Source organism: Cucurbita moschata, unplaced genomic scaffold, assembly GCF_002738365.1.
Source record: "Cucurbita moschata cultivar Rifu unplaced genomic scaffold, Cmos_1.0 Cmo_Scf00017, whole genome shotgun sequence".
In the NCBI taxonomy this organism is placed as follows: Eukaryota; Viridiplantae; Streptophyta; class Magnoliopsida; order Cucurbitales; family Cucurbitaceae; genus Cucurbita; species Cucurbita moschata.
The window spans coordinates 4,579,456-4,602,862 of record NW_019268533.1 but is presented as its reverse complement, the minus strand read 5'-3'; the positions used below and the strand labels follow the sequence as shown (position 1 = coordinate 4,602,862).

Below are 23,407 nucleotides of genomic sequence, written 5' to 3'. Positions count from 1 at the left end.
CAGCGTAGACTGTATCTTCTCAATCAACATTTAGTACTAATAGTGAATTCTTGATTCTTTTAGGAGTTCTTTGACGCCTAAAACAGTGAAAGCTTTGATATGTACACAAAATTTGATCAGTAGAAAATTAGTATCATTATAAATTAAGAATATGAACAAAATTTATAAAAATGATTTGTTTAAATATTTGGTCGGTTGAAAAAATTAAATATATCCGAGTGTTATGTTAGAAATAAGTGAGCAAGTAAACGAGAAAACCAATCAATGTCTGTGCTACTCCACGCTTTTTGTTCTACGTACGCATATGCTCCACGAGCTACAAGCATACTGTTCTCCTTACGTATTTATTGTTGTAAGTAACGCGACATAAAGACTCCTTCGCCTCCTCTGTCAGTCTTACAGCTTCGCTCCTTCCCCTCCCCTGTCGGTAAAGCTGCTGACTCGAACGAAGAGAAGAGGATTGAATTCATTTACTAGATTGGAAAGCAGCTAATTCATGGATTCTTTCACAGTAAAGTCTCATTCAATCAAATAGTAGTTTTACCTCGTTCAATCAGGAAAATGGGGTGTCGGTTCAGTCTTGACTTCCTTCCCGCCTGCTCAGTCTCTCTCATAAACTTGACCCCTTCCTTCCCCCTTCCCGGATCTAAGAAATCTTCTTCTCTTGCTTTCTATAGAGGTTATTGAGAGTTCATACTCTTCTACCTACGCATATGCTGCATGAGCGCCTCTTTTCAACCTATGTCTCTGCTACATGAGCTACATGCCTCTTTTGCTGGGACGATACGGCGAAAGAGAGTTTGGATCAAGCCAATTGACGAGAAGATTAATCAGTAAGTCAGTATTGATTGAAAGGTATTAAGATTAATCAATAAGGGTTGGATGTTTTTACACTATATATTGTCGTCCCAATGCATATTTAAAAACCATGCTCGAGTTTCTGCTAGAGTAAAGAAGCCGTAGTAAAAATCTCAGTAAGGTTGAAAGGGATTAAGATTAATCAGTTCTCCTTTCTTAATCATCTAAGCGGATTCAATGGCAGGAAGAGAATCATGTATAAAACATGAGCATGCACAAATAATAATGATAATAATAATAATAATAAAACAAACACACTCTTCACTGCGTTGGAACCTTCAAAGTTGAAAGTTGAAATAAATTAAATAGCTCTCACAAACCCATAAAAAAATTAAATTAAAAGTTATATTTTTTTAATAAATTAATTTAAGTCAAAGACAATAAAGGAATATTAGATATGTTAGGTTAATTCTCTCATCTTTTTTCTACTTTATCCATCTCTACCATGTTTTGTGATTTCTAATTAATACTTTTAGTTGTTTCTTATTATAGGCTAAATTAAGAATATGAAAAAAATTTATAAAAATGTTTTGCTTAAATATTTGCTCCGTTTAAAAAAATTAAATTGATCCGAGTGTTATTCTAGAAATATGTGAGCAAGTGTATTGCTACGCCATGTTTTTTTGTTCTACGTACGCATATGCTCCACGAGCTACAACCATACTATTCTCCCTACGTATTTATTACTGCAGGCTTACTCTTTACCTATGCATATGCTGCATGAGCGGCATTTGTTTCTTATACACAAGTCATTGATGCATAAGTTGCAGACCTCTTCTTCAACCTATGTCTCTCTTGCATGAGCTACATGCCTCTTTGCTGGGACGATACGGTGAAAGAGAGTTCAGGGTTGAATTTTTTTACACTATATATTGTCGTCCCAAGAGCATATTTAAACACTATTCTCGAGTTGCCGCTAGAGTAAAGAAGCTGTAGGAAAAATCTAAGTAAGGTTGAAAGGGATTAAGATTAATCGGTTCTCTGTCACAATATGTCACGCTCAAAGGTGTGAATAAATGTGAAACTATTATTATTCAAAGAGGGTGATACACGAATAATTGAAATATAATATTGTGCCTTGTGTTTAACTCAGCCAACCGCTCCTATTTAAACAAAAGTAAATGTCATAAATAGCTCCTACAAAAACTCAAATAAACTATGCCTTCTAATAAGGATACTGACTTAGGAATTTTTGACTAATTTCATCTAAAATAAGCTGCACTAATTTTGACAGCCTCACTTACTGCAAACTTATTTCTTAATAACTACTAGAGCCTTTACGAAAAAGTTCAAACTTCACTTTGGCAAGTGCCTTAGTAGTTTTTGTTGTCTCTCGATCTGACATTTCTTTTTCTACCTCTTTATCTGATATATCAAAATCTCTGGTCTTCACTTCGTGATCGATGCCCTTGCTTTCCTTGCACTCGTCATCCAACTGAATTGAAGATTCTAACAAGTTCTTGTCATCCATCCTGTTACCTTGTTCTCTTTCACCAACCAAACTGTCTTCCAATTTGTCGCCTTCGTCAATCACAACATTATGTTCATCCTTGGTATAATTCCCCAAAATAATCGATACATCCCGACTTTTTGATAAACCAACGTCATCACTGTTAGCTTCTATCTCTTTAGCCACATCCATGCTCTTATCCAAGAACTTAGCTTCTATTACAACACTGCCTTGTTGAACTTGGTCTAGATTCTCACTTTCAACCTCCCTTTGACCATTATCAGACTCTAAATGCTTTTCTTCTACAAATTTATCTTCACTCTCAGGAAACGATTCAGCTTCACATCCAGTTTTTGATTTCGGATCTGGTTCGGGTTCACGATTCGATTTAGGTTCAGATGCAAGCGCAGGTTCAACCTCAAGGTCAGGTTCTAATTCTCCTTCCTCCCTTTTGTTGGGCCCTTTACTCTTCTTTTCATCCTCATTTAGAGCCCAAGAACTCAATTGTGGATTGGTAGATTTCGGATCTAGTTCGACTGAGAATTCATGATCACTACCACTGCCACTATGCTCTAGGGAAGGACAATTTACAATTCTCGGACTCTTTGAGTCCCATCCACCAGAATGGGTCGAAAAACACTCGCTATCTGCAATTCTTAATTCAGAAGATTGATAGTCTAGAAACTCACCTTCATTGGGGGGACTGCTTGCATGAAACCGCAGAGCCCTCGAATCCTAGAGAGCATGCAAAGCTGCAAACATGAACAACAGCGCCCCTAGAAGCTTCCTGGTCAGCCTGCAAGTCTAACAAATTGGTAGTTTGATCCAAATCTTCGGAGATGAGGAAATCGTCAGCCTCAAAGGCGTCAAGATCATCAAAGGTTAGTTCGAAATCTTTATTTTCGTCGAATCCCAAATCTAAGGCCGTGAAATAAACAGAAGGGTCACCAGGGGCAGCAGAATTGGCATCAGAGTAAAAAAAAAGAGTGCAAAGGCGAAATTTGGAGAGAATCAAATTCAGAAGCGTAAGTAGTGGAATTAGAATTTTGATCACCTGTACAGACATCATCTTGATATACGGCTGAAGTCACGTTTGTTGGCTGATCAAGAACCTCAGTGGTTAAGCAGTATTCCCAAATTGAATCTGAAGAATTCTTACTTTCATGTACAGCATTTGCTTCTGATTCTTGGATTTTGACTCGGCAATTCGGCTTAAAATGGTCTGGCTTTCCGCAACGATCACACACCACTTTCGCTTGACAATCTCGTTTAAAATGGCTGGTTTTCCACACCTGTAACAAGCTTTAAATGGCTTCTTTGACGACTCCTCACTTTTGAATTGATTCCCATTGCTAGATGAAGGCTTTGAATGAAAATTCTGTCTCCTTTGATCTTTGACATACAATACATCTTCTGATTTTCGGGAAAACTCGTTGCTGCTAGTCATTTGCTTAATCAAGGCTTCCTGATTGGAAAGAAGATTCTCAGTTCAGTTCAATTACTGTAGGCTGATTTGCCCACCCTTGTATTGAGGAGACAAAGGGCATAAACTCTTTCCGTAATCCACGAATAAGATAACACCGTAATCGAGCCTCACTCACTGGCTCCTCCGCATCTAGTTCTGAAATTTCGGAACATAGATTTTTCACTTTCAAGAAATATTCTTCAATAGAAGAATTACCTTGAGTCACCACAGCCAGTTTGTTCTCTAGAAATTGCAATCGAGCTGTATTTTTCTTGGTGAACAACTTTTGAAGTGTATCCCATATTTGATTTGGTGATTTTAAATCATGAGCATGATCAATATACTCCTTGCTAATCAAGTTTCGCAAGGTAAATAAGGCTTTTCCACATTTGATCTTCCATTGTTGGCGTAATTTTGCATTCTGTGGAGTATCGGCTGGAATTTCTGTGTCATTGCCTTCGATTAAATCCTACAAATCTTGTCCTTGTAGATAAGCTTCCATGCATAACTTCCAATAACCGTAGTTATTGCCAACCAGCTTTTTCATAGCTATACCCATAGAAGCACTTCCACCATTCATCTCGTTGAGTAATAATTTCAACCGTATCAACTTGGCTCTGATACCAACTGTCACAATATGTCACGCTCAAAGGTGTGAATAAATGTGAAACTATTATTACTCAAATATGGTGGTACAGGAACAATTGAAATATAATATTATGGTTTGTGTTTAATTCTGCCGGTGGCTCTTATTTAAACAACAAAAGTAAATGCCATAAATAGTTCCTATAAAAATTCAAATAAACTATTTCTTCTAAGGATACTGACTTGAGAACTTTGACTAATTTCATCTAAAATAAGGTTGTAAGCAGATTCAATGACAAAAAGAGAATCATGTATAAAACATGAGCATGCACAAAAAAATAATAAGAATAACATGAGCCTGCACAAAAAATAATAAGAATAACATGAGCCTGCACAAAAAATAATAAGAATAAGGCTAACAATAATATGGGGGCACTCCCTATAATGTTGGAACCTCTAAAGTTGAAAGTTGAAGTTGAACCTCTCAAGTTGAAAGTGGAAATAAATTAAAAAGTAGGTTGAATTTTACCGGACCACGGTAAAATTAGGTGTTATATTATATTTTCTAACTTTTCCGGTTTAATTTTAAAATTATTATTATGATTTATTGCCGGTTCTATGTTTTTTATAATTGTTTATTGTTATTTCTTGAACTATTTTATTGTTTTATTATCATATTCTACTTATTTCGAAAAATTTCATAATTAGAAAAATTAATCACCCTTAAATATTTTTATTGTTAAAACTCTATTCACCCCTTTAGGGTTGTCATACCGATCCAACACTCATAAGGAATCATATCAACAGATTTCAAAACTTTCCAAACTCCTTTCGCAGCCAACATCTTCATTCCTTTAACGCTCACATGTTCAAGTCTTGAAAAAGATTCCAAAGCGCACCCTCATAAGTGCTTCGAATTTGTGTCATGAAGCACTTTCAACAACCGTAGCTATGTTATACACCCTGCAATAGTGTATAAAGTTCCAGATTTTGTGCCACATGCTACCACCATAGCACCCTTCACAATCTTCCACGAACTCTTCCCAAACTCTATTGCATAACCTTTGCTACCAACTGACCAATAGAGATCAGGTTTTTGAAACTAGAAATGTATGACATCCTTTAATGTCTACAGATTTCCTGTCGGAGTTTTTATGTAAACATCCCCTTTTCCTTCAATCTCCAAAGCTTTGTTGTCAGCAAGATACGCTTTCTCGAAATTTTCAGACCTGAAATTCTAAAACAACTATTTATTTGGAGACGAATGAAAAGATGCACCCAAATCCAAAATCTAGGAAATCACACTGTCCACGTTGAGGATTAGAGCATCCCCAAATGTTTTCTGCTGAATGTATAGAATCATCGTCATCCACTAATTTGTGATTCTGCTTTCTCTTTGATCTTGTATCACTTGTCCGAAAGTGACCTTTTTCTCCACAACTCCAACACTTTACGTTTGGTTTGTTTGGAGATTTTCCTCGATTCCTTGATTTTGATTGCCCATTTTTTGGGCCCTTCGATCAACATTGCCTGATGAATCTTCGATTTCCCATTTGCGAATACTTTCGCTGAGAACTACATCTCGAATTTCATTGAGCTTTAGTTTATCAAATCCTCATGAACGGCTGATTGTGGCAACAACAATATCCCACTACTCAAGTTAAGATGACATCAAAATCAATATCTTAATTTCATCTTCAAAATTAATTTCCACCAAACGCAATTGACTTGTAATCATATTGTATTCGTTTATATGATCAGCAACAAATCCACCTTCATACATTTGTAAATTAAACAGTCTCCGCATCAAATACACCTTGTTCATAGCGACGGTTTCTCGTACATATTTGACAGCGCCTTTAACAGATCTGACGTTGTTTTCTCCTTGATGATGTTGAACGTCACGTTTTTGGACAACGTCAATCAGATCAACCCTAAGGCCTGACGATCCTTGAGCTTTCACTGCTCCGTGGTTATGGTATCCGGCTTTGTTCCCAACGGGGGTTCGTGAAGATCTTAAAGGTACAAATAATCTTCAATCTACATCTTCTAGAAACTAAAATCAGATCCATCAAACTTTTCAATTTTAATTTTTGAACTTTCCATCTTCACAAATTGTGGTGAATTTCGCCCAGCTCTAATACGAGTTGTTAGGACCACTCAAGAACGCACAAGATGAACGCAAAGAACAGGAGATAGAAAATTTAAAGGAGAAATATTAACTAAAGGCTGTATTGATGACTTCAGGCACGTACACCAGGAGAGAATACAGAGAATGAAGAAAAATACATATGGTAATCACGGCCTAACGTGTATATATAGGGTTTTAATTTACTGAATATACCTACCGATTATATAATCTACCAAATATACCAAATTTTTACCATATATATCTTTCAAATCTTTACTAAATATCTATGATATATATATATACCATGTCCCAATAGAATTCATATTTTAAATAAGAAACAAAAAAAATCCTTAAAACCCATTGCTATCTTAAATTATTCTATTATATATTCATTAGAACAAAAAGCTTAGTTTGTGGCTAGGCCAAACCCAATAAAATGACAATGACTCTTGGAATGAAATTAGACAAAAGAGTGATATATATTTTTTTTAATTTATAAATATATATTTTTAGCCATCCTTGTATTATTTATATATATTAGGTATTTTTTATTAATACATCCTTTTCTATTTTTATATAGACTAAAAGGTCGGATCCCTAATTTTAATAACATTTCAAAATCAAGCCAGGAAAAAAATTATCTTTTTATTATTGACGTTTTATTATATATATCTATATATATATATAGATCTATATAATTCTATTTTTATTAAAGATCCCCGTTTCTATTATTACTATTATTTTAAAGACATATTATTACCCTAAATAATTTGTTGGAGTTATTTTACTATCCAGTATTTTTTTTTTCTTGTCCTTTATTTCTTCTATTCTATTTTATTTTTAAATTCTTTTCACCGACTTTTCTTATTCTTTTATCTCTCTATTTTTTATTTTTAAATTCTATTCACCAACTCTTCATTTTTTTCTCTTTCCTTTTTCTTTATCTCCATACTTTTCCTTTTTTCTTTTCTTCTTTTAATTCGGTTAGTTAGATCTAAATAACTACAATAATTAGAGAAGATAAAAGATATAATTATGGTGCTTTCATAAAAATGAAATGAGGATTAAAAAAATTAATACGTCTCGTTTTTTCTCAAATCTGTCATTTTTTTTTTCTCCGTTTTTTCTCAAATTTGACATTTTTTGTTTTTCTATTCATTTTTTAAGCAACTATGATAATATGGCGTAGAGTTAGTTTGAAGGCCATTTTGGTTTGGATGTTCATTTTTATGATGGTGTAGCGTTGACTTAGGAGAGATAATTAGGAGAGGGATGAGAGGTTAGCAGAGGAAAAAAAGAAAACATAATCTTTAGAGGGGTTATTTGCTTAAAAATAGGGTAATTAAAGAGAAATGAGAAGGAATTTTGTTTTAAATTGATGGGAGAAAATCTCATTATAATCATAATTTTCAATTTGAAAAAATTTTATCCAATCCAATTCAAATTTATTGAATGCTCAAATAATCATCAGTTCTAGTGTAAAAAAAAAACCAAATAATCAAATAATTATGGAACGGAATCATATGAATAAATCAATGGTTCATAAGATATAAAAAATATGAAGTATTATTAAATAAAGTAATAATAAAACTAATAAAAAAGAAAAAAGAAAAGTCCTAACCAGTGGTAAGTAATGTGTGGTGGGGTTAGATCTGAATGTGTGAGAAATAATGAATCAAAACGACCTCTTCTTCTCTCCCACAAAAACTTTCAAAACACCATCCGACCCGCCAGCCACCAACGTACATTCATCCTCCCCCACTTGCCTCCAACACACACTACTCACCAACCCATAACCCGACCCGACCCGATCAAACTCCTCCACCCACACCGCCTCCCCCCACCTCTTATCATACACAAACACCCTCTTGTCCTCCGACCCGCACCCGATTAAACCCCCATTCCTCCACACCGATAACCCGACGAAGCTCCTCCCATTCACGTGCCCCTCGTACGTGCGCACCACACGTGCACCTCCACCCCCATCTCCCCCCTCCTCCGCCTTCCACATCTTCAAACTCCCATCCGTACTCGCAGACACTATCGTCCCCCCGTCCACGAACTTCACATACGTCACCGTTTTCGCGTGCCCCTCAAACACCATGACCGCCTCCGTCATTTTCCGCCGGTCGTACCCATACGCTTTCCTGTCTGCACACCCGACTACCACCAACGCGCCGCCGTAGGGATTAAACTCCACGCAACAAACCGGACTCCGTACCACACTCGGCTGCACCACCGCCACACAATCCACACCGTCACAGCGCGTGTCCCATACTTGCACCGTACCATCATCCGACCCCGACGCGCCCACCATTGGATCCACCGTAGAGTAATCCAAACTCCACACGCGCCGTCCGCCGTGTTCATCCCGTTCAAAAACCGGGACTTTCTTTTCAAGATCATACTCCATGACAACCCCATCATAGTCACCGGAGCCCAAGATCCGTCCGCCGGCACCAGGCTTCCACCGGAGACTACTGAGCTTGGCCGGAGTACAGATACAAAATTCAGAAGCACGACTGTGGTCCAACATAGCAACAGTACCGTCATGCGGCAAGAGATTAGAAAGAGAGTAGCCACGGATTTTTCTAGCGATTCCGGCGGTGGCGATGAGGGAATCAGAAGGGTCGAATTCGACGACGCCGAGAGTGTCGGAAGCGGGGCCAATGAGGGAGGAGGAGGAGACGACGGAGGCGAGGGAGAAGGTCCATTCGCGACGGAGCGGCGTGGATTCATTTCCCATTCATAAGGTGTGGAGAAAGGAAAAGGAATTTGGGAGGGGATTTTGGGGGTTTGGGAAGTGGAACAAATCTACGGCCGCCATTAAACCACCTCTTTTTTTTTTCAATCTAATTTAATTTGAAGAATTAGTGATGTGGATAAATGGCGTCGTCATCTTTCATTTCTTTTGGCTTCAATTGCACCGCTACTTTTATTATTCTCTACTCTGAGGAGTATGTTTTTAACTGTTTTTGCTAAATCAAGGAATCAAAATCTGACACATTTTTAATATCCACCATCCACCAATATCTTCTCAATTTTATATCAATTTATAAACTACAAATATTGTCTTTGAATTTAATAAATTAAATCCATCTGAATGAATTTATTAATCAAGTTGTCTAAAGTTTTATTATGTCAAATTAATAAATACTTCATATCATTATTTAGTGGAGGATAATAATGCCAATAATTCGAAAATATGGTTGAAACTTTGCTTTTTTTTTTAAAAAAAAAAAGAATTAGACATAAGTTTATGATGAAAAAAGCATAAAATAATACGGTCTAGTCACGTGGCCCAGCCGTATAATGCTACATGTCATCCATTTTTATTTTACAAAATATTTAATAATTATAAATTTAGTTTTCTAATATTTTTTCATTTTATTTTCTTTTATTATTCACACCATACCATACACCATACCATTAGTAAATATTCAAGTTTAAAATAAAAACTTCCATAACTTAATGTTTAATCATTCAGATCAATAACATGTATAATTTGAATCCATACTCGTGAATCAAACACTTCGTCCCACTTGACTCTTAGTGGTTAGGCTCACGTCTACCGCTAGCCGATATTGTCCTCTTTAGACTTTCTCTTAAGATTTTTAAAACGCATCGGTTAGGGCAAGGTTTCCACACCCTTATAAAAGATATTTTCGTTCTCCTCCTCAACCGATGTGGGATCTTCATATTTCAATAAGCTTAGTACAATGTTCTTACACTCTCGTTAATTGTCCATCACCTAAGTTCAACCCTAACAAGTTTACTTCCATGACCACATTCAAAGCATTTGAAAAATTAAATTTAAAGTCCAAGTCCACCACTAACATATACGGTTCTCATTAGATTTTTTCTTTTACACTTTTCTTTGAGGCCTTTAAAACGTGTCTGCTAGGAATAGTTTTCCATACTCTTATAAAAATGTTTCGTTCTCCTCTCCAATACAAGAAAGTAAACTAACCTCAATAGCCGTAAAATAGGTGAAAATGGAACCCACCGATTAATATTAATTAATTAATTATGATACACTTTAGTGTTATAAAAATATAAAATAATTGTAGTAACCCAACAGCTACTTCCCATCATCCAATCAGATCCACCGAATCTCTAGCTTTTCCTTGGAAAAACATCACATTTTCCAACAACGGTAGTTGATGAAGCGACACACTAAAACCAAAATCCCACATGTGACCTTATGTTATATATATAACTTCACATGATTTTTCTTATCCCTTCGAATAGTATATTTAATATCCCGAGCTTTTAACCTTAGTTTCTATTTGATATTTATGATGGGCTTAAACTTTGTTAGCGTAAGTATTGTTATCATATTAGTATTTGTTTTGTAGTCGTTTTTATTTATCTTTATTAGCTTTTTAAAATACCATATTTAAAAATGATAGGTGAAATTTAACTAAATCGTATTAAAATTAAAGCGACATTGAAATCATATTATAAAATTAAAATGAAATTAAAGTTAATTTAATATATAAACTGTCACCTAACATTTTAAGAAAAAAAAATATTGTAAATTGGGAGAGAAATGGATAAATATGGCATTAAAAAAGGAAGGATAAATAAAAAAGTACATTCATATATATTCGTACAATAAATGTTAGTTAGGGAAAGGCGCGGTGGTGGGTTTTGCGCCTCATTTTAATGGAAAGGGAAGAAGTGGTAGTGGGTTATTTTGGGAATTATTGATTGATTTTATATTTAAATAAATGTTGTGGCTGTTGCCAGTTGAGGCCCATGGGTTTACGTGGATTAAACTAAGCCTCCATTTTTCCTTCCCTTTTTCCTAGTGCCACACACCTTTAGGCCTCCTCGCCTCCCTCGTCCACGTTCGTTTGGTAGGAGAACGAAGCATCATTTATAAAAATGTGGAAATCTCTCACGTTTTAACAATCTTCAGGGAAAACTCGAAAGGAAAAGTGCAAAAAAAAACAATATCTGCTAGGTGTAGGTCTGGATCGTTACATATTCGATTGAGTTACGAGAAATTTTTTAAACCAATTCGAAAGCTTGAGTTAATTGGGTTAGTAACTTGAGCAACCAGTTCACAACTCAACTCCACCCAACCCTCCGTTTTTAAGTTGGGTTGAGTTGTTTTTTTTTCCAATTATTAAAAAAAATATACTTATTCACGATCCATGTTATATTAATAATTAACATCTTATAAAAAATTCAAATATAAAATAATTACATGTCACAAATGCAACACTAGCATTCATTACAAACGTCAAATATTTTTTATTTTCATAATAATCTTAAAAAAAGGGCAATTGTTAGATTGGATTGTAACCCTATTTTTCAGTCTATTCAAAATAAAAAATAAAAAAAATTAATATTTATGGTTTGATTATCAAAAATAAAGAAAGTAAATGACATAAATCATTTTAGAATCACTCGATTGTTAGAATCTTTTTAAAGGGTTTAATTAGTTATAAGCAAATGTAATTATTTTCTTAAATAATATATTTTTAGAAAGTTTCCAAATTTGAATATATACGAAAGTCTCCCTTTCTTTCAATTGATTTGACTTTAATTTTATTATTATCATTATTGAAACAATTTATTTTTAATTTCTTTTTACGAGTTTAAAAGTTTTAATTTTGTTCCTCGGGTATTCTAATTTTTAAAAAATATAAATTTCGTTGATCTCCAATCTCTACTCATCGATCAAGGTTTCAAATTATGTGTAAGTTTAATTTTAATCACATCTTTTTTCTAAATTTTAATACAATTAATTATCTAACCCGGTAGACCAGTTATGGTAATTTAGCTAATAAATAAGTCTATCTCGAGCTAAACCTAAACCTATAATTTTGACAATAATATTTGAGTTTTTTTTTTTCTTTTTAATAAAAAAAATTTATTTGAGGGAGAAAAGACCGCCCATGACCATTTAAGGGGGAAATGATGAAACCCATTTACGATGCCTCCCAAACATATTTTCCCATGCTATCATTTTTAAAACCCTCAAACAAACATGGGCTTGGAAATTTTCCAAGCCCATGCCATCCTCATTCCCCTCCATCCAAACGGGCCATAAAGGTTCTTCATAGTAGCGACCCAATGGAAAAATGGGGTCACGGGATTTGCTATGCTTCCGTCGGTCTCACATGGGTGCCTTGCCTTTATATGAAGATGTAGTAACACGAGACTTGAGTATTTTAAGAATACTCAATAAGCGACCTCTTGTCGGGGCTATGCAGCAAACACATGCAAATGAGATGACGGGACCTATCCTTCAATCTATTTTCCTACGGTACTATCTTAACGGGTAACTTGCACACAGCCCATACATGCGAATATGGATTCACCAGTCAGTTCGCACACCACTGGGCTACTTTCCTTGTCAGGCGAGCATACTCTAGGAGCTCCTTAGGCTGACACTCGTTAGAATTAGTAACCGTCACGACAACGTTATGTAAAATATAACGATCGTTCTCCTTCCCTTGGGTGTACGCATCCGTAACCTCGTGATGGAATAGGGGTATCCCCCAATGCATGAGATCTCCAATATTTCTATTTTTAACATTATTAAATATAACCCCGCCATCATTTTCATTCGTATCATAATCCTTCTCATTATTCAATCCTCCAATCATGCATAATCCTAACGGGGTTATGTTTTATGCTATTCATCGTGATTTCATGTCATACATATCATGATGTATACATACAATTTAGAAAACATAACATCACATTTCATGTTTTCATCATACCATACCATGACGTGCGATTCATATAGAAATTATCTCAGCGTTCACATAAACATTCTAAGTATAATACATTATGTCACATTATATCATACATCGAGTCGTTACAAAACAACATATGTTCACATTACATATGTTTACGTATTAAATCGTATAGTCTAAACACACAATTTATGACACGTGCGAAACCACATGCATGTGCCAACATACAACATACAATTTTGCATAACCTACAATGGTAGAGCCACTTACTTGGTAGGTCTTAGTTAACGTTCTCTCTAATAATTTTACGTAAGCTCCTAACTACTCGTATTGGAGTAAAAAAAAAAAAAAAGGTTTACAGTTTGCGGTGATGGTATGCAAGAAGATATTGTTAAATGGGTTTTGAGGGTAGGAGTGAAGTGTTCAAGGATAAAGATCTTTATTTATTTATTTATTTATTTATTTATTATATATATATATAAAAGGAAATGTAAGATTCAAATTATATCAAATATCTCAAGTAAATCTAATTCTTTGAAATTGGAGTCACTATAGATTGATCATGTCAAGCTTGAATGATTCTTTGAATGAAATTATATAGCATTGCAAAAATACTTAGCTCTCTGCTAAAATAAAGCATAAATGTTCTTTTTACTACTTGAAAGAAATTGGAGTCAGTCACTCCACAAGTAAGATTGATCATGTCAAGCTTGAATGATTCTAAGCATGCAAACTAAATTATATAGCATTGCAAAAATACTTACTCTCCGCTAAAATAAAGCATAAATGTTCTTTTTACTACATTTTTCAAGTTTACTTTAAAGACGATGTACATGGTTTTATAGTTTCAAAAGAAAACTATTGACCATCTATGAGACATGTCATACTTTATTACCATAAATAGTCACAATCTAGAAACAAAGTTAAAGTAAATAAAATTTCTTAAAATAGATTCATGAAGTACCATGACTCTAAATCATTATCCACCCAAAATTTTATTACCATCTAAGAATAAATGAAAATCATATTCCTTGAAGTTCATATTGTATAATTGAGATGTTTGGGGTCTCACATCAAGCTAGAGCTCTTCCACTTGATGGTGTAGTCTCCCTCACTAAAAAAAGTTTGATCTAGGTTGTCAAATCGATCTTAATAGAATCCCTTCTAACGAGAGACGAGGACAAAGCAAAGAAAGGTTAGTAAAATAACTCTAGCGAAAAAGGACCAAGTTGAAAAAATGAGAACTTACCTAGTTTCCTAAACTCAATTGGTACCTCGCAAATCGATCTTTGGTCAAGGTCAAGGACTAGCCAATGACAAGATATGATGTAACCAACCATACAAAAAAAAAAAAAAAATCAGAAAACCTCGTGGTCTACAACGAGACCCAAAAACTCTGGCAAACACCGGAGTTTTCGTTCTTGCATGATCCACGACCCCAGTCAAAACCTTCGGATCACCACAATGCACCTCAAACGTCAGCCACCCACGAACGGACTCTGATCACCTGCAAAAAGAGAGAAAAAAGAGAGTGAAAGGTGAGAGAGAGAGAAAACCGACAAAAGTCCGGCGAGGGAAAAACCAAACGAAACTGACGTCGAAACCTTCGTTTCTTGCCACAAAAGGAATCACAAAGGCTTGTACACACACTAGGGATGAACTCCGATGCCCTATACATGACGTACACCCTCAGGAAAGGAAGATGGGTTTTTAGTTTTCGAAGCCTTCTCAGATCCAGAGTTGTTAGACCTCTACAGCCCAAAACGACACCAGAAAAGGAAAGAGGGAGGAGAGACGACTCGGAATCGAGAGAAAACTAAAGAAAAAGGTCACTGGAGCAGCGTTACAGAGGAGAGAGAAAAGTTGATGGAGTTTTTTAAAGGAAAACGGGTGAAGAAGACGACTCTGACAGGTCGACCCAGATCCACGACACGGACCCGCAACCCAATCCACAGTAGGCTGCGGCTCAATAGACGCCTCGACCCAACCCAATCTTCCTTCCACCCACCTGCAGCCATGACCCAATCTAGCCTCGACCCAGCCCAGATCCATCGCTAGCAGATATTGTCCTCTTCGGGCTTTCTCTTTCGGGCTTCCCCTCAAGGCTTTAAAACGCGTCTACTAGGTGAAGGTTTCCACACCCTTATAAATGGTGGTTTGTTCTCCTCCCCAACCAATGTGGGACATCACAATCCACCCCCCTTCGGGGGCCAGCATCCTCGCTGACACTCTTTCCTTCCTCCAATTGATGTGGGACTGCCCCCAAATCCACCCCCCTTTAGGGATAGCGTCATTACTAGCACACTGCCTCGTGTCTACCCTTTTTCGGGGAACAGCGAGAAGGCTGGCATATCGTCCGATGTCTGGCTCTGATACCATTTGTAATGGTGTGGAAACCTTCCCCTAGAAGACGCGTTTTAAAGCCTTGAGGGGAAGCCCGAAAGGGAAAGCCTTGAGGGGAAACCCGAAAGAGAAAGCCCAAAGAAGACAATATCTACTAGCGGTGGATCTGGGCCGTTACATATGCACTCTTGGATGTCGTGCATTTGGTGGCAATGTGCTTGGGAAACCCCTGGAAAATGTTGCCTATGTATTGCTAAACAAAGCATGAAGGCCCCGAATGGGGGGTGGATCGTGATGTCCCACATTGGTTGGGGAGGAGAACAAAACACCATTTATAAGGGTGTGGAAACCTTCCCCTAGCAGACGCGTTTTAAAGCCTTGAGGGGAAGCCCGAAAGGGAAAGCCCAAAGAGGACAATATCTGCTAGCGGTGGATCTGGATCGTTACACCTAGCCTCTAATCCGCGAATCAAAACCACGACCCAATCCAACTTCTGCAGGCAATCACCCGCGACCCACACTTCAACCTAGTCCACCTGTAGCCCAGAACCCGTAACCGAATTCGGCTCGCCTATCGACCCACGCCTCGACCTAGTTTTAGCCTACACATGCGGCTGCTCCTGGTTGTGCCACGTATTAATTCTTGACAGAAAAATTCCCTCAGATCCGACAGTTAAACGGCTCGGTGGCGGCTCCTCGGCTCCTACACGACTTCTAGGCTAACAAAGTTAATTTTTTACCTGTTCGGACCCTCTCGAACCTGATTTCGACCTCATTTAAGGTAAATTAGGTCATTTTAAGATCGTATTTCACAATTTAAAGTTGGATTTATGATTATTTTGTGAAATATTAACAAAAGACGTTGAATGATCCAATAGGAACCAACCACCAACGATAACGTAGGGCGCTTACGAAGAGTAAGGAGCTTACGTTAAAAATTAATTAAGGAGTATGCCGACTAAGGCCTACCAAATAAGTGACCCTACCTTCGTAGCTTATAGCTATTGTATGTTGTATGTTAGCACGTGCCCATGGTTTCGCATGTGTCATAAATTGTATTTTTAAACCATTATGATTTAATATGTAAATGTTATGTAATGTGAACATTATGTTGTCTTGGATGAATTGATATGCGATATAATGTGATGTGATATGTTATGCTTGGATTGCATTATGTGACTGTTGAGGTATTTACTGTACGAACTGCACGTTATGAAATGTTATGCTAAAAGCATGAAACGTTATGTTATGTCAATTAAATTGCATGCATACAACATGATATGAATGACATGGAAACACGATAAATAGCATGAAATATAACCCCGTTAGAAGCATGAATGATGTGATAACTGAAACGAGAAATGGTACGATATGAATAAAATTATAGCGGGGGTTAAATTTAATAATATCGAAGATGGAAAAATATTGGGACCTCATGCATTAATGTGTGCTCATGCATTGGGGGATACCCCTATTCCTTCACGATGGTATGAACGCTACACCACTAGGAAGGAGAACGACCATAATGTTTTACATAATGCTATCGTGATGACTACTACTTCTAATGGGTGTCCAACATAGAGAGCTAGCTACCAGATCATGCTCACTCGATAAGAAAAAAGACCTAGCGGTGAGTTCATACTCGCTCGTATGGCTGTATAGAGTATATGGTACACATCCAAGCTGCCCGTTAGGATAGTATCATAGGAAAATAGACTGTTATGATAGGTCCCGTCATTGAATTCGCATGTTCTTGCATCATAACCCCATAGGGGGTCGCTTACTAAGTATTCTTAAAATACTCAAGCCTTATGCTACTACATTTTTCAGATAAAGGCAAGACGCCCCTGTAAAGCTAACAGAGGCATCGCAACCTTGAGACCGTGACACATGCATAGGATATGTTCGCATTTCAATTTATAGTACAGGTTAGTATAGGTTGAGTTATATTTGCATTTGACAATAAGATAAGTTAGTATAGGTTGAGTTGTATTTGCATTTAACAATAGTATAAGTTAATATAGGTCAGTATAGGTTAGTATAGGTTGAGTTGTATTTGCATTTAATAAACTATAGTTTGAGTTGTATTTGCATTTAATAAAGTATAGGATAGTATAGGTTGAGTTGCATTTATATTTAGTAGGCCATAGGTTAATATAGGGCATTTAATTATGTAATGTTTGTCTTTCTTTCTTTGTATTTGTTTATTCTCAAGGTAATAAATGAGACATAAAATTTATGTTGCATCTATGATAAAGGTTCATTAAAATAATTTGGCATTAAAATGTAAGGTTAAATGTAAGGTTAAATGTATAGTAGTGGCCTGAGGTTAAATATGGAAATTTAGGGTCGTTACCTATGAAAAATCACTAATCTTTCCCGTTCTTTATTGAGGTGAATTTTTTTATCAACATCAATTTCCAATACTTGATCAGTGGAAACTACTTGGAGGCTCTCGTCGCATCCTAAGCTCAACAGACAAACCTGAGTTTCTCATTGGCTCTAGCACGTTTGGTTCTAATTTAAGCCTCTTGGGGCTTCTATGGTTCTCCGTCCTTTCATTTAATACCTAAGAGTTTCTTATGCCAAGCTGTAATAATTGGTGTCTCTCTATGAGGCGCTACCTCTACATGGCTAACTGAGACTAAATGGTATCTTGCCTAGGGGTGTGCTGAGTACCTCCTAAGTCCATAATAGTCTCCTTATGGGGGCGTGACCCAACCCATTCTCATGGAGCCGATGGGTTGTACGACGTAGGGATACATTTCCCATGCAAAATGGCTAAAAGCAGTAAGAACTTCTCAGGAACCCCTGGTCCTCCCACGAAGCTATGGATACCGTGTATACAACTAGCAGCCTAAGAACGCTCCTAAGATACTACGTTTGCTTTAGTGATCTGTTAGGCTCCTAGGGAAGGGATTGATCTAAGCTCAATGACTTGTCGCTCTGTCTCATGGATCCCTAGGCTTATCATTATACGCTTCCTAGACGTTAAGGTGGTGCAAACATCAAGAACTAGATATATTATAAATGGTTTATGCAAAATAGGCAATCATGCTCAGTGGAGCGATAACATCCATCAGCACCTGGAACGCAGAGTTCACAATTTTTCCATCCTCCTTTCAGCATGCATAAGTAGATACATACTAAGCAGAAGCATAAAACATGATTAACTTTTCATAGTACATACACTTTACCATCTAAGCTCATAACATGGAAAAATCTAGTCAATTAAGGGAATTAATCTAGTATGCATGTATACCGAAGTGTTTCCAACAAGTATTTTTTCCAAAGTTTCTTGTGGTGACTTATATGGTTGACGAGTGCCCTTTCTCTAGCTTCTAAGCAATTAGGGTGTCAAAAATTACTAATTTCCCTAAATTAGGTCCCTATTCATGTAAAAACATTTTTAGAATTGAAATCAGAATGAAAATTAGGCAAACAGAGTTGAACGGGTTAAAAAGAACCTTACACACGTCGGACATGCGCGGGTTGCTTCCGTGTAGTCGTGGGTTAGCCTTTCGGTTTGGGTCAATGGTCTGGCTCACTCGGGTGGACCATGAGTTAGTTTGGCTGACAGGTTGCAGGTTGAGTCCAATCTACTCGCGGATCTGGAATCGGGTAGGGCACACAGGCAACGCGTGTCGCCGTTTCGCTGGGGCCGCGTTGCTCCTGCTGTCGTTCAACACGTAGCTCCAGCTGATGCTTAACACATGTCGCTGCCTCACCAAGCCGCACTTCACCGGTTGCCAGTTGATACATGGCTGCTGAAAAGAGTTATCCTCCCCTCCTATCAGACGAAAACGATGGAATGATGAGTTTTCTTTAATCTTTACATTTTTGTATCTTTCGATCTACAACTTGAATCAATACAATTCATTTTTCATAGTTGTAGATCTTAATACCATCTACGCCCTAGTATTTTTTCTTGATTTTTTTTCTCATCAAGAAATGAGTTACGAACATTGAAAGTAGGTCCGTTAACATTCTTACAGTTCTTGGGAGAGCTCTCAGACCTTTACGTTTCCTGCCAAGTTTCTTCACGGAATCAGTGGAAGACCTTCCCTAGATGAACATATCCAAGTATTAGGTCTCGATTCATAAATGTTAGTCTCGAATCTGAAAAAATATTCGAGAACTCACCTCGATTTTGGACGAAGTTTTGAGACGGCTGCTTCTTGACTCTCCAAACCCCTCCTCTACCTTTCCTTTTCTTTACTGGTCCCTATTAGGATTCTACTTAGACCCCTGTAATAGATGGAGAGACAAAATGATATATTTTCTCCTTTCTTAACTTGGGCCGATTTTCTTTTTATTATTACTTTTTTTATTTCAGCGATACAAACTCTCCCCACCTTAGGGACTTTCGTCCCCGAAAGTTGGCATCTCTTGGAAGAGTTTGGGATAGTCTCTCTTCATCTTCTCTTCTCATTTCTAGGTTGCCTCTTCTTCATGGTTGTTATCCCATGAGACCTTCACCATGGGAATGACTTTGTTGCGCAATTGCCTAGTGTCTCGAGCCAAAATTCTGCTAGGTTTCTCCTTGTAAGATAAATCTTCTCGAAGAGGAAGCATTTCATGTTTGATCACATGAGTAGGGTCTGGAGTGTACCTTAGCAGCATGGACACGTGAAAAACATTGTGTACGGCGGCAAGGTTCGATGTTAGGGCAATTCTGTAGGCCACAACTCCAACTCGCTCTAGAATCTCGAAGAGGCTTATGAACCTTGGGCTCAATTTTCCCTTTTTTTGAACCTCAACACTCTCCTCATAGCAACTACCTTTGGGAATACATGGTCATCCACCTCGAATTTGAGATCCCTTCTACGCAAATCTGCATAGCTCTTCTGTCAGTTCGGTGCGGTGAGTATTCTCTGCTTGATTTTCTCCACTGATGCGTTAGTGACCTGAACTAACTCTGGTCCCAGTAGTTGCTGCGCGCCTACCTCTTCCCAGAACACCAGTCTTTGACACCTACTCCCATACAGTGCCTCGAAAGGGGCCAACTGGATGGTCGCTTGGTAACTGTTATTGTAAGCAAACTCGATCAAAAGCAAATGTTTGTCCCAGAACCTAGAGAAATCTATTAATTAGGCTTGCAACATATCTTCTAGGATCTGATTTAGTACTAAACCTTAACCGAGTTCTTAGTGCTTTTTGGAGACTTTTCCAAAACTGAGAGGTGAACTTGTTGTCCCAGTCTAATACTATGGACACTGGTACTCCGTGCAGGCGTACTATCTCCCTGATATATAATTAAGCCCACTGATCCACTTGATATGTGGGCTTGCCTAGAATGAAGTGACCTGCCTTGGTTAGACGATCTACTATCACCTAGATTACGTTATAACTCTGCTTAGTCTTGAGCAAACCTGAAATGACGTCCATACAAACTGCTTCCCATTTCCATTGAGGATCATTCAGGGCTGTAGCAATCCTGTTGGACGCTAACTCGGGGTCTTCACCTCTGGCAGGTCAAACATTAGCTTACGAAATCCGCTATGTCCTTCTTCATCCCTGGCCACCAATAACAACCTTTTAGATCTTGATACATCTTCATACTTCTAGGGTGGAACGTATAAGATGTATCATGAGCTTTAGTCATAATATCTTTCAGGATTTTCTCATCTTGGGAATGCACAGGCGGTCTCGCCACAACAAGTCCTCGTCTAAGGAGATAGAATACCTAATTGGTCTCTCTGTCTCAGTCTGATTCCACACTTTATTGAGGTTTTCATAAGACCTCCGAGCATTGATAACTCATTTTTCTAGGGTGGGTTGTATGGTCATCTATGCTATCTTTGCGATACCACCTTTAACCACAACATCTATCCCAACCCTCTTCATCTCATATTGTAGTCTTTCCTACTTGGTGATCATTGCTTTAGTATGAACGACCTTCCTACCTAATGCATCAGCTACAACATTGGCTTTGCCTAAATAGTATAGAATCTCTATATCATAATATTTTTACCAGTTCCTACCATCGCCTCTGTCTCATATTGAGCTCCTTCTGTGTGAACAAGTACTTGAGGCTCTTGTGATCAGTGAAGACTTGAACTTTTTCACCATATAGGTAATGCCGCCATGTTTTTAGAGCAAACGCTGGCACTGCTAACTCGAGGTCATAAGTGGGGTAGTTTCGTTCATATTCCTTCAATTGCCTAGAAGCATACGTTATCACCTTACCCTTCTGCATGAGCGCATGCCCTAAACCTTTCCTAATGCGTCCCTATACACCACGAGGTTGCCTAACCTACCTAGAACTATGAGAACTATTGTTGTCACCAACCTCTCCTTGAGTTTCTGGAAACTCTGTTCGTAAGTTGGAGTCCAAGCAAATGGCTTGCCCTTCTTTGTTAACCGAGTTAGCACCGAAGATATTGTTGAGGTAGCAAATTTCTATTAATTAGTTAGTGTTAAGGTAGCAAATTTCTGTTAGTTAGTTTTCTTGTTCTTAGTTGAGTTTGTCAGTTAGTTTTCTTGTTATTAGTTTTCAAGTATTTATTTCTATAAAAGGCATTGGACCCATGAATAAGAGAGATGATCATTTTTTGTACATTTGCCAAGTCTCTGAAATTTACCGCTAACATTTGGTATCAGAGATGGTTAGGATCCAAGAAAGTGATCCGAGAAAGAAATTGAGTAGCGACAAAACACTCACCAAGATTCCATAATTTGATGGTCATTATGACCATTGGAGTGAACTAATGGAAAACCTCTTGCGTGCCAAGGGTTTGTGAGTCTAGTGGAAGAGGGTTACACCGAACCGGCAGAGGGAATCGAAGTGACTGCAGCACAGAAAAAAAATCTTGATGAGTTCAAGATGAAGGATCATCAAGTGGAAGCACTACCTATTCCAAGCAATTGATAGGGTTGTGTTTCAACAGATCTTGAATCGCAAAACATCCAAGAACATTTGGGATTCGATGAAGAAAAAGTTTGGAGGCAACGAAAGAGTGAAGTGGTCCCTTCTCCAAACTTTAAGAAGAGATTTTGAGGTTCTTGAAATGAAGAACGAAGAGAACATCGATGATTATTTAGGAAGAGTAATGGCTGTCTCCAATAAGATGAGAAGCAACGGAGAAGATATGTCAGATTCGAAGATTGTTGAGAAAATACTTCGAACTCTGACTGACAAATTCAAATATGTGGTGGTAGCCATCGAAGAGTCAAAAGACACAAGAAAGATGATGATTGATGATCTGCAAAGATCTCTGTCTGTACATGAAAAGAAATTCAAGAAGATCAGTCATGAAGAAGGTGATCAAGCTCTCAATCTCAGAGGCTGAGGATGTTAGATAAAAGCCTGAGGTTTTCTTATTTAGCTTTACACGTTTTAGTTAGTTGATTACCAACTTTTTAGGTGGCCATTTTGAAGGAAGTGGCACACATTTAGTTGGTCATTCTCGGGCCATTTTTAGGATAAGTTAATTATTTAAATAGGTGAATCTGTTGAGAAAGAAAACATCACTCTTTTTAAGCAAAGTCAAATTGCAATTCTCTCTCTATTAAGTGTTTTTATTTTCTTCCAACAACTTTCTTCTCTCTTCCCGTCAAACGATTTCCATCGGTGGTATATCATTGAGGAGCCAACTTTATCAACAGTCAAGTTGAATAGCTCAAGTGGTTAGAATGTCGACTTAACAACACACAGGTCTCAGGTTCAAGTAGAAGAAAATGCAAAGCGCAAAAATACACACATCATATAGGGTCCATCCCGGGCAGGCTTACTCACTCCTCCATGCCACCGGGAACACGTAAGGGTTATGTGGCTCATTGTTGAGCCAGAGGAAAAGTTGTAACGTTCAAGTATCCAGGAGACCGACATCAAGTAGCTACGAAAGGAGCTCTCAGAGA

General features: G+C 37.5%; 2 protein-coding genes across 2 annotated transcripts; one reads left to right on the top strand and one right to left on the bottom strand.

Annotated features, from left to right (window-relative positions):
- Nucleotides 1-8,043: 8,043 nt before the first annotated feature.
- On the bottom strand, nt 8,044-9,467 carry LOC111455289 (WD repeat-containing protein RUP2-like). The gene has a single exon (XM_023096894.1). The coding sequence runs from the start codon at nt 9,233-9,235 to the stop codon at nt 8,165-8,167; it is 1,071 nt and encodes a 356-aa protein (XP_022952662.1). The 5' UTR covers nt 9,236-9,467; the 3' UTR covers nt 8,044-8,164.
- Nucleotides 9,468-22,476: 13,009 nt separating this feature from the next.
- Nucleotides 22,477-22,839, top strand: LOC111455567. The gene has a single exon (XM_023097279.1). It carries the CDS (start codon nt 22,477-22,479, stop codon nt 22,837-22,839), a length of 363 nt encoding a protein of 120 aa, XP_022953047.1.
- Nucleotides 22,840-23,407: the final 568 nt, after the last annotated feature.

Coding starts and splice junctions, on each gene's coding strand:
- LOC111455289 (XM_023096894.1), bottom strand. CDS start 9,235: ATGGGAAATGAATCCACGCCGCTCCGTCGCGAATGGACCTTCTCCCTC.
- LOC111455567 (XM_023097279.1), top strand. CDS start 22,477: ATGAAGAAAAAGTTTGGAGGCAACGAAAGAGTGAAGTGGTCCCTTCTC.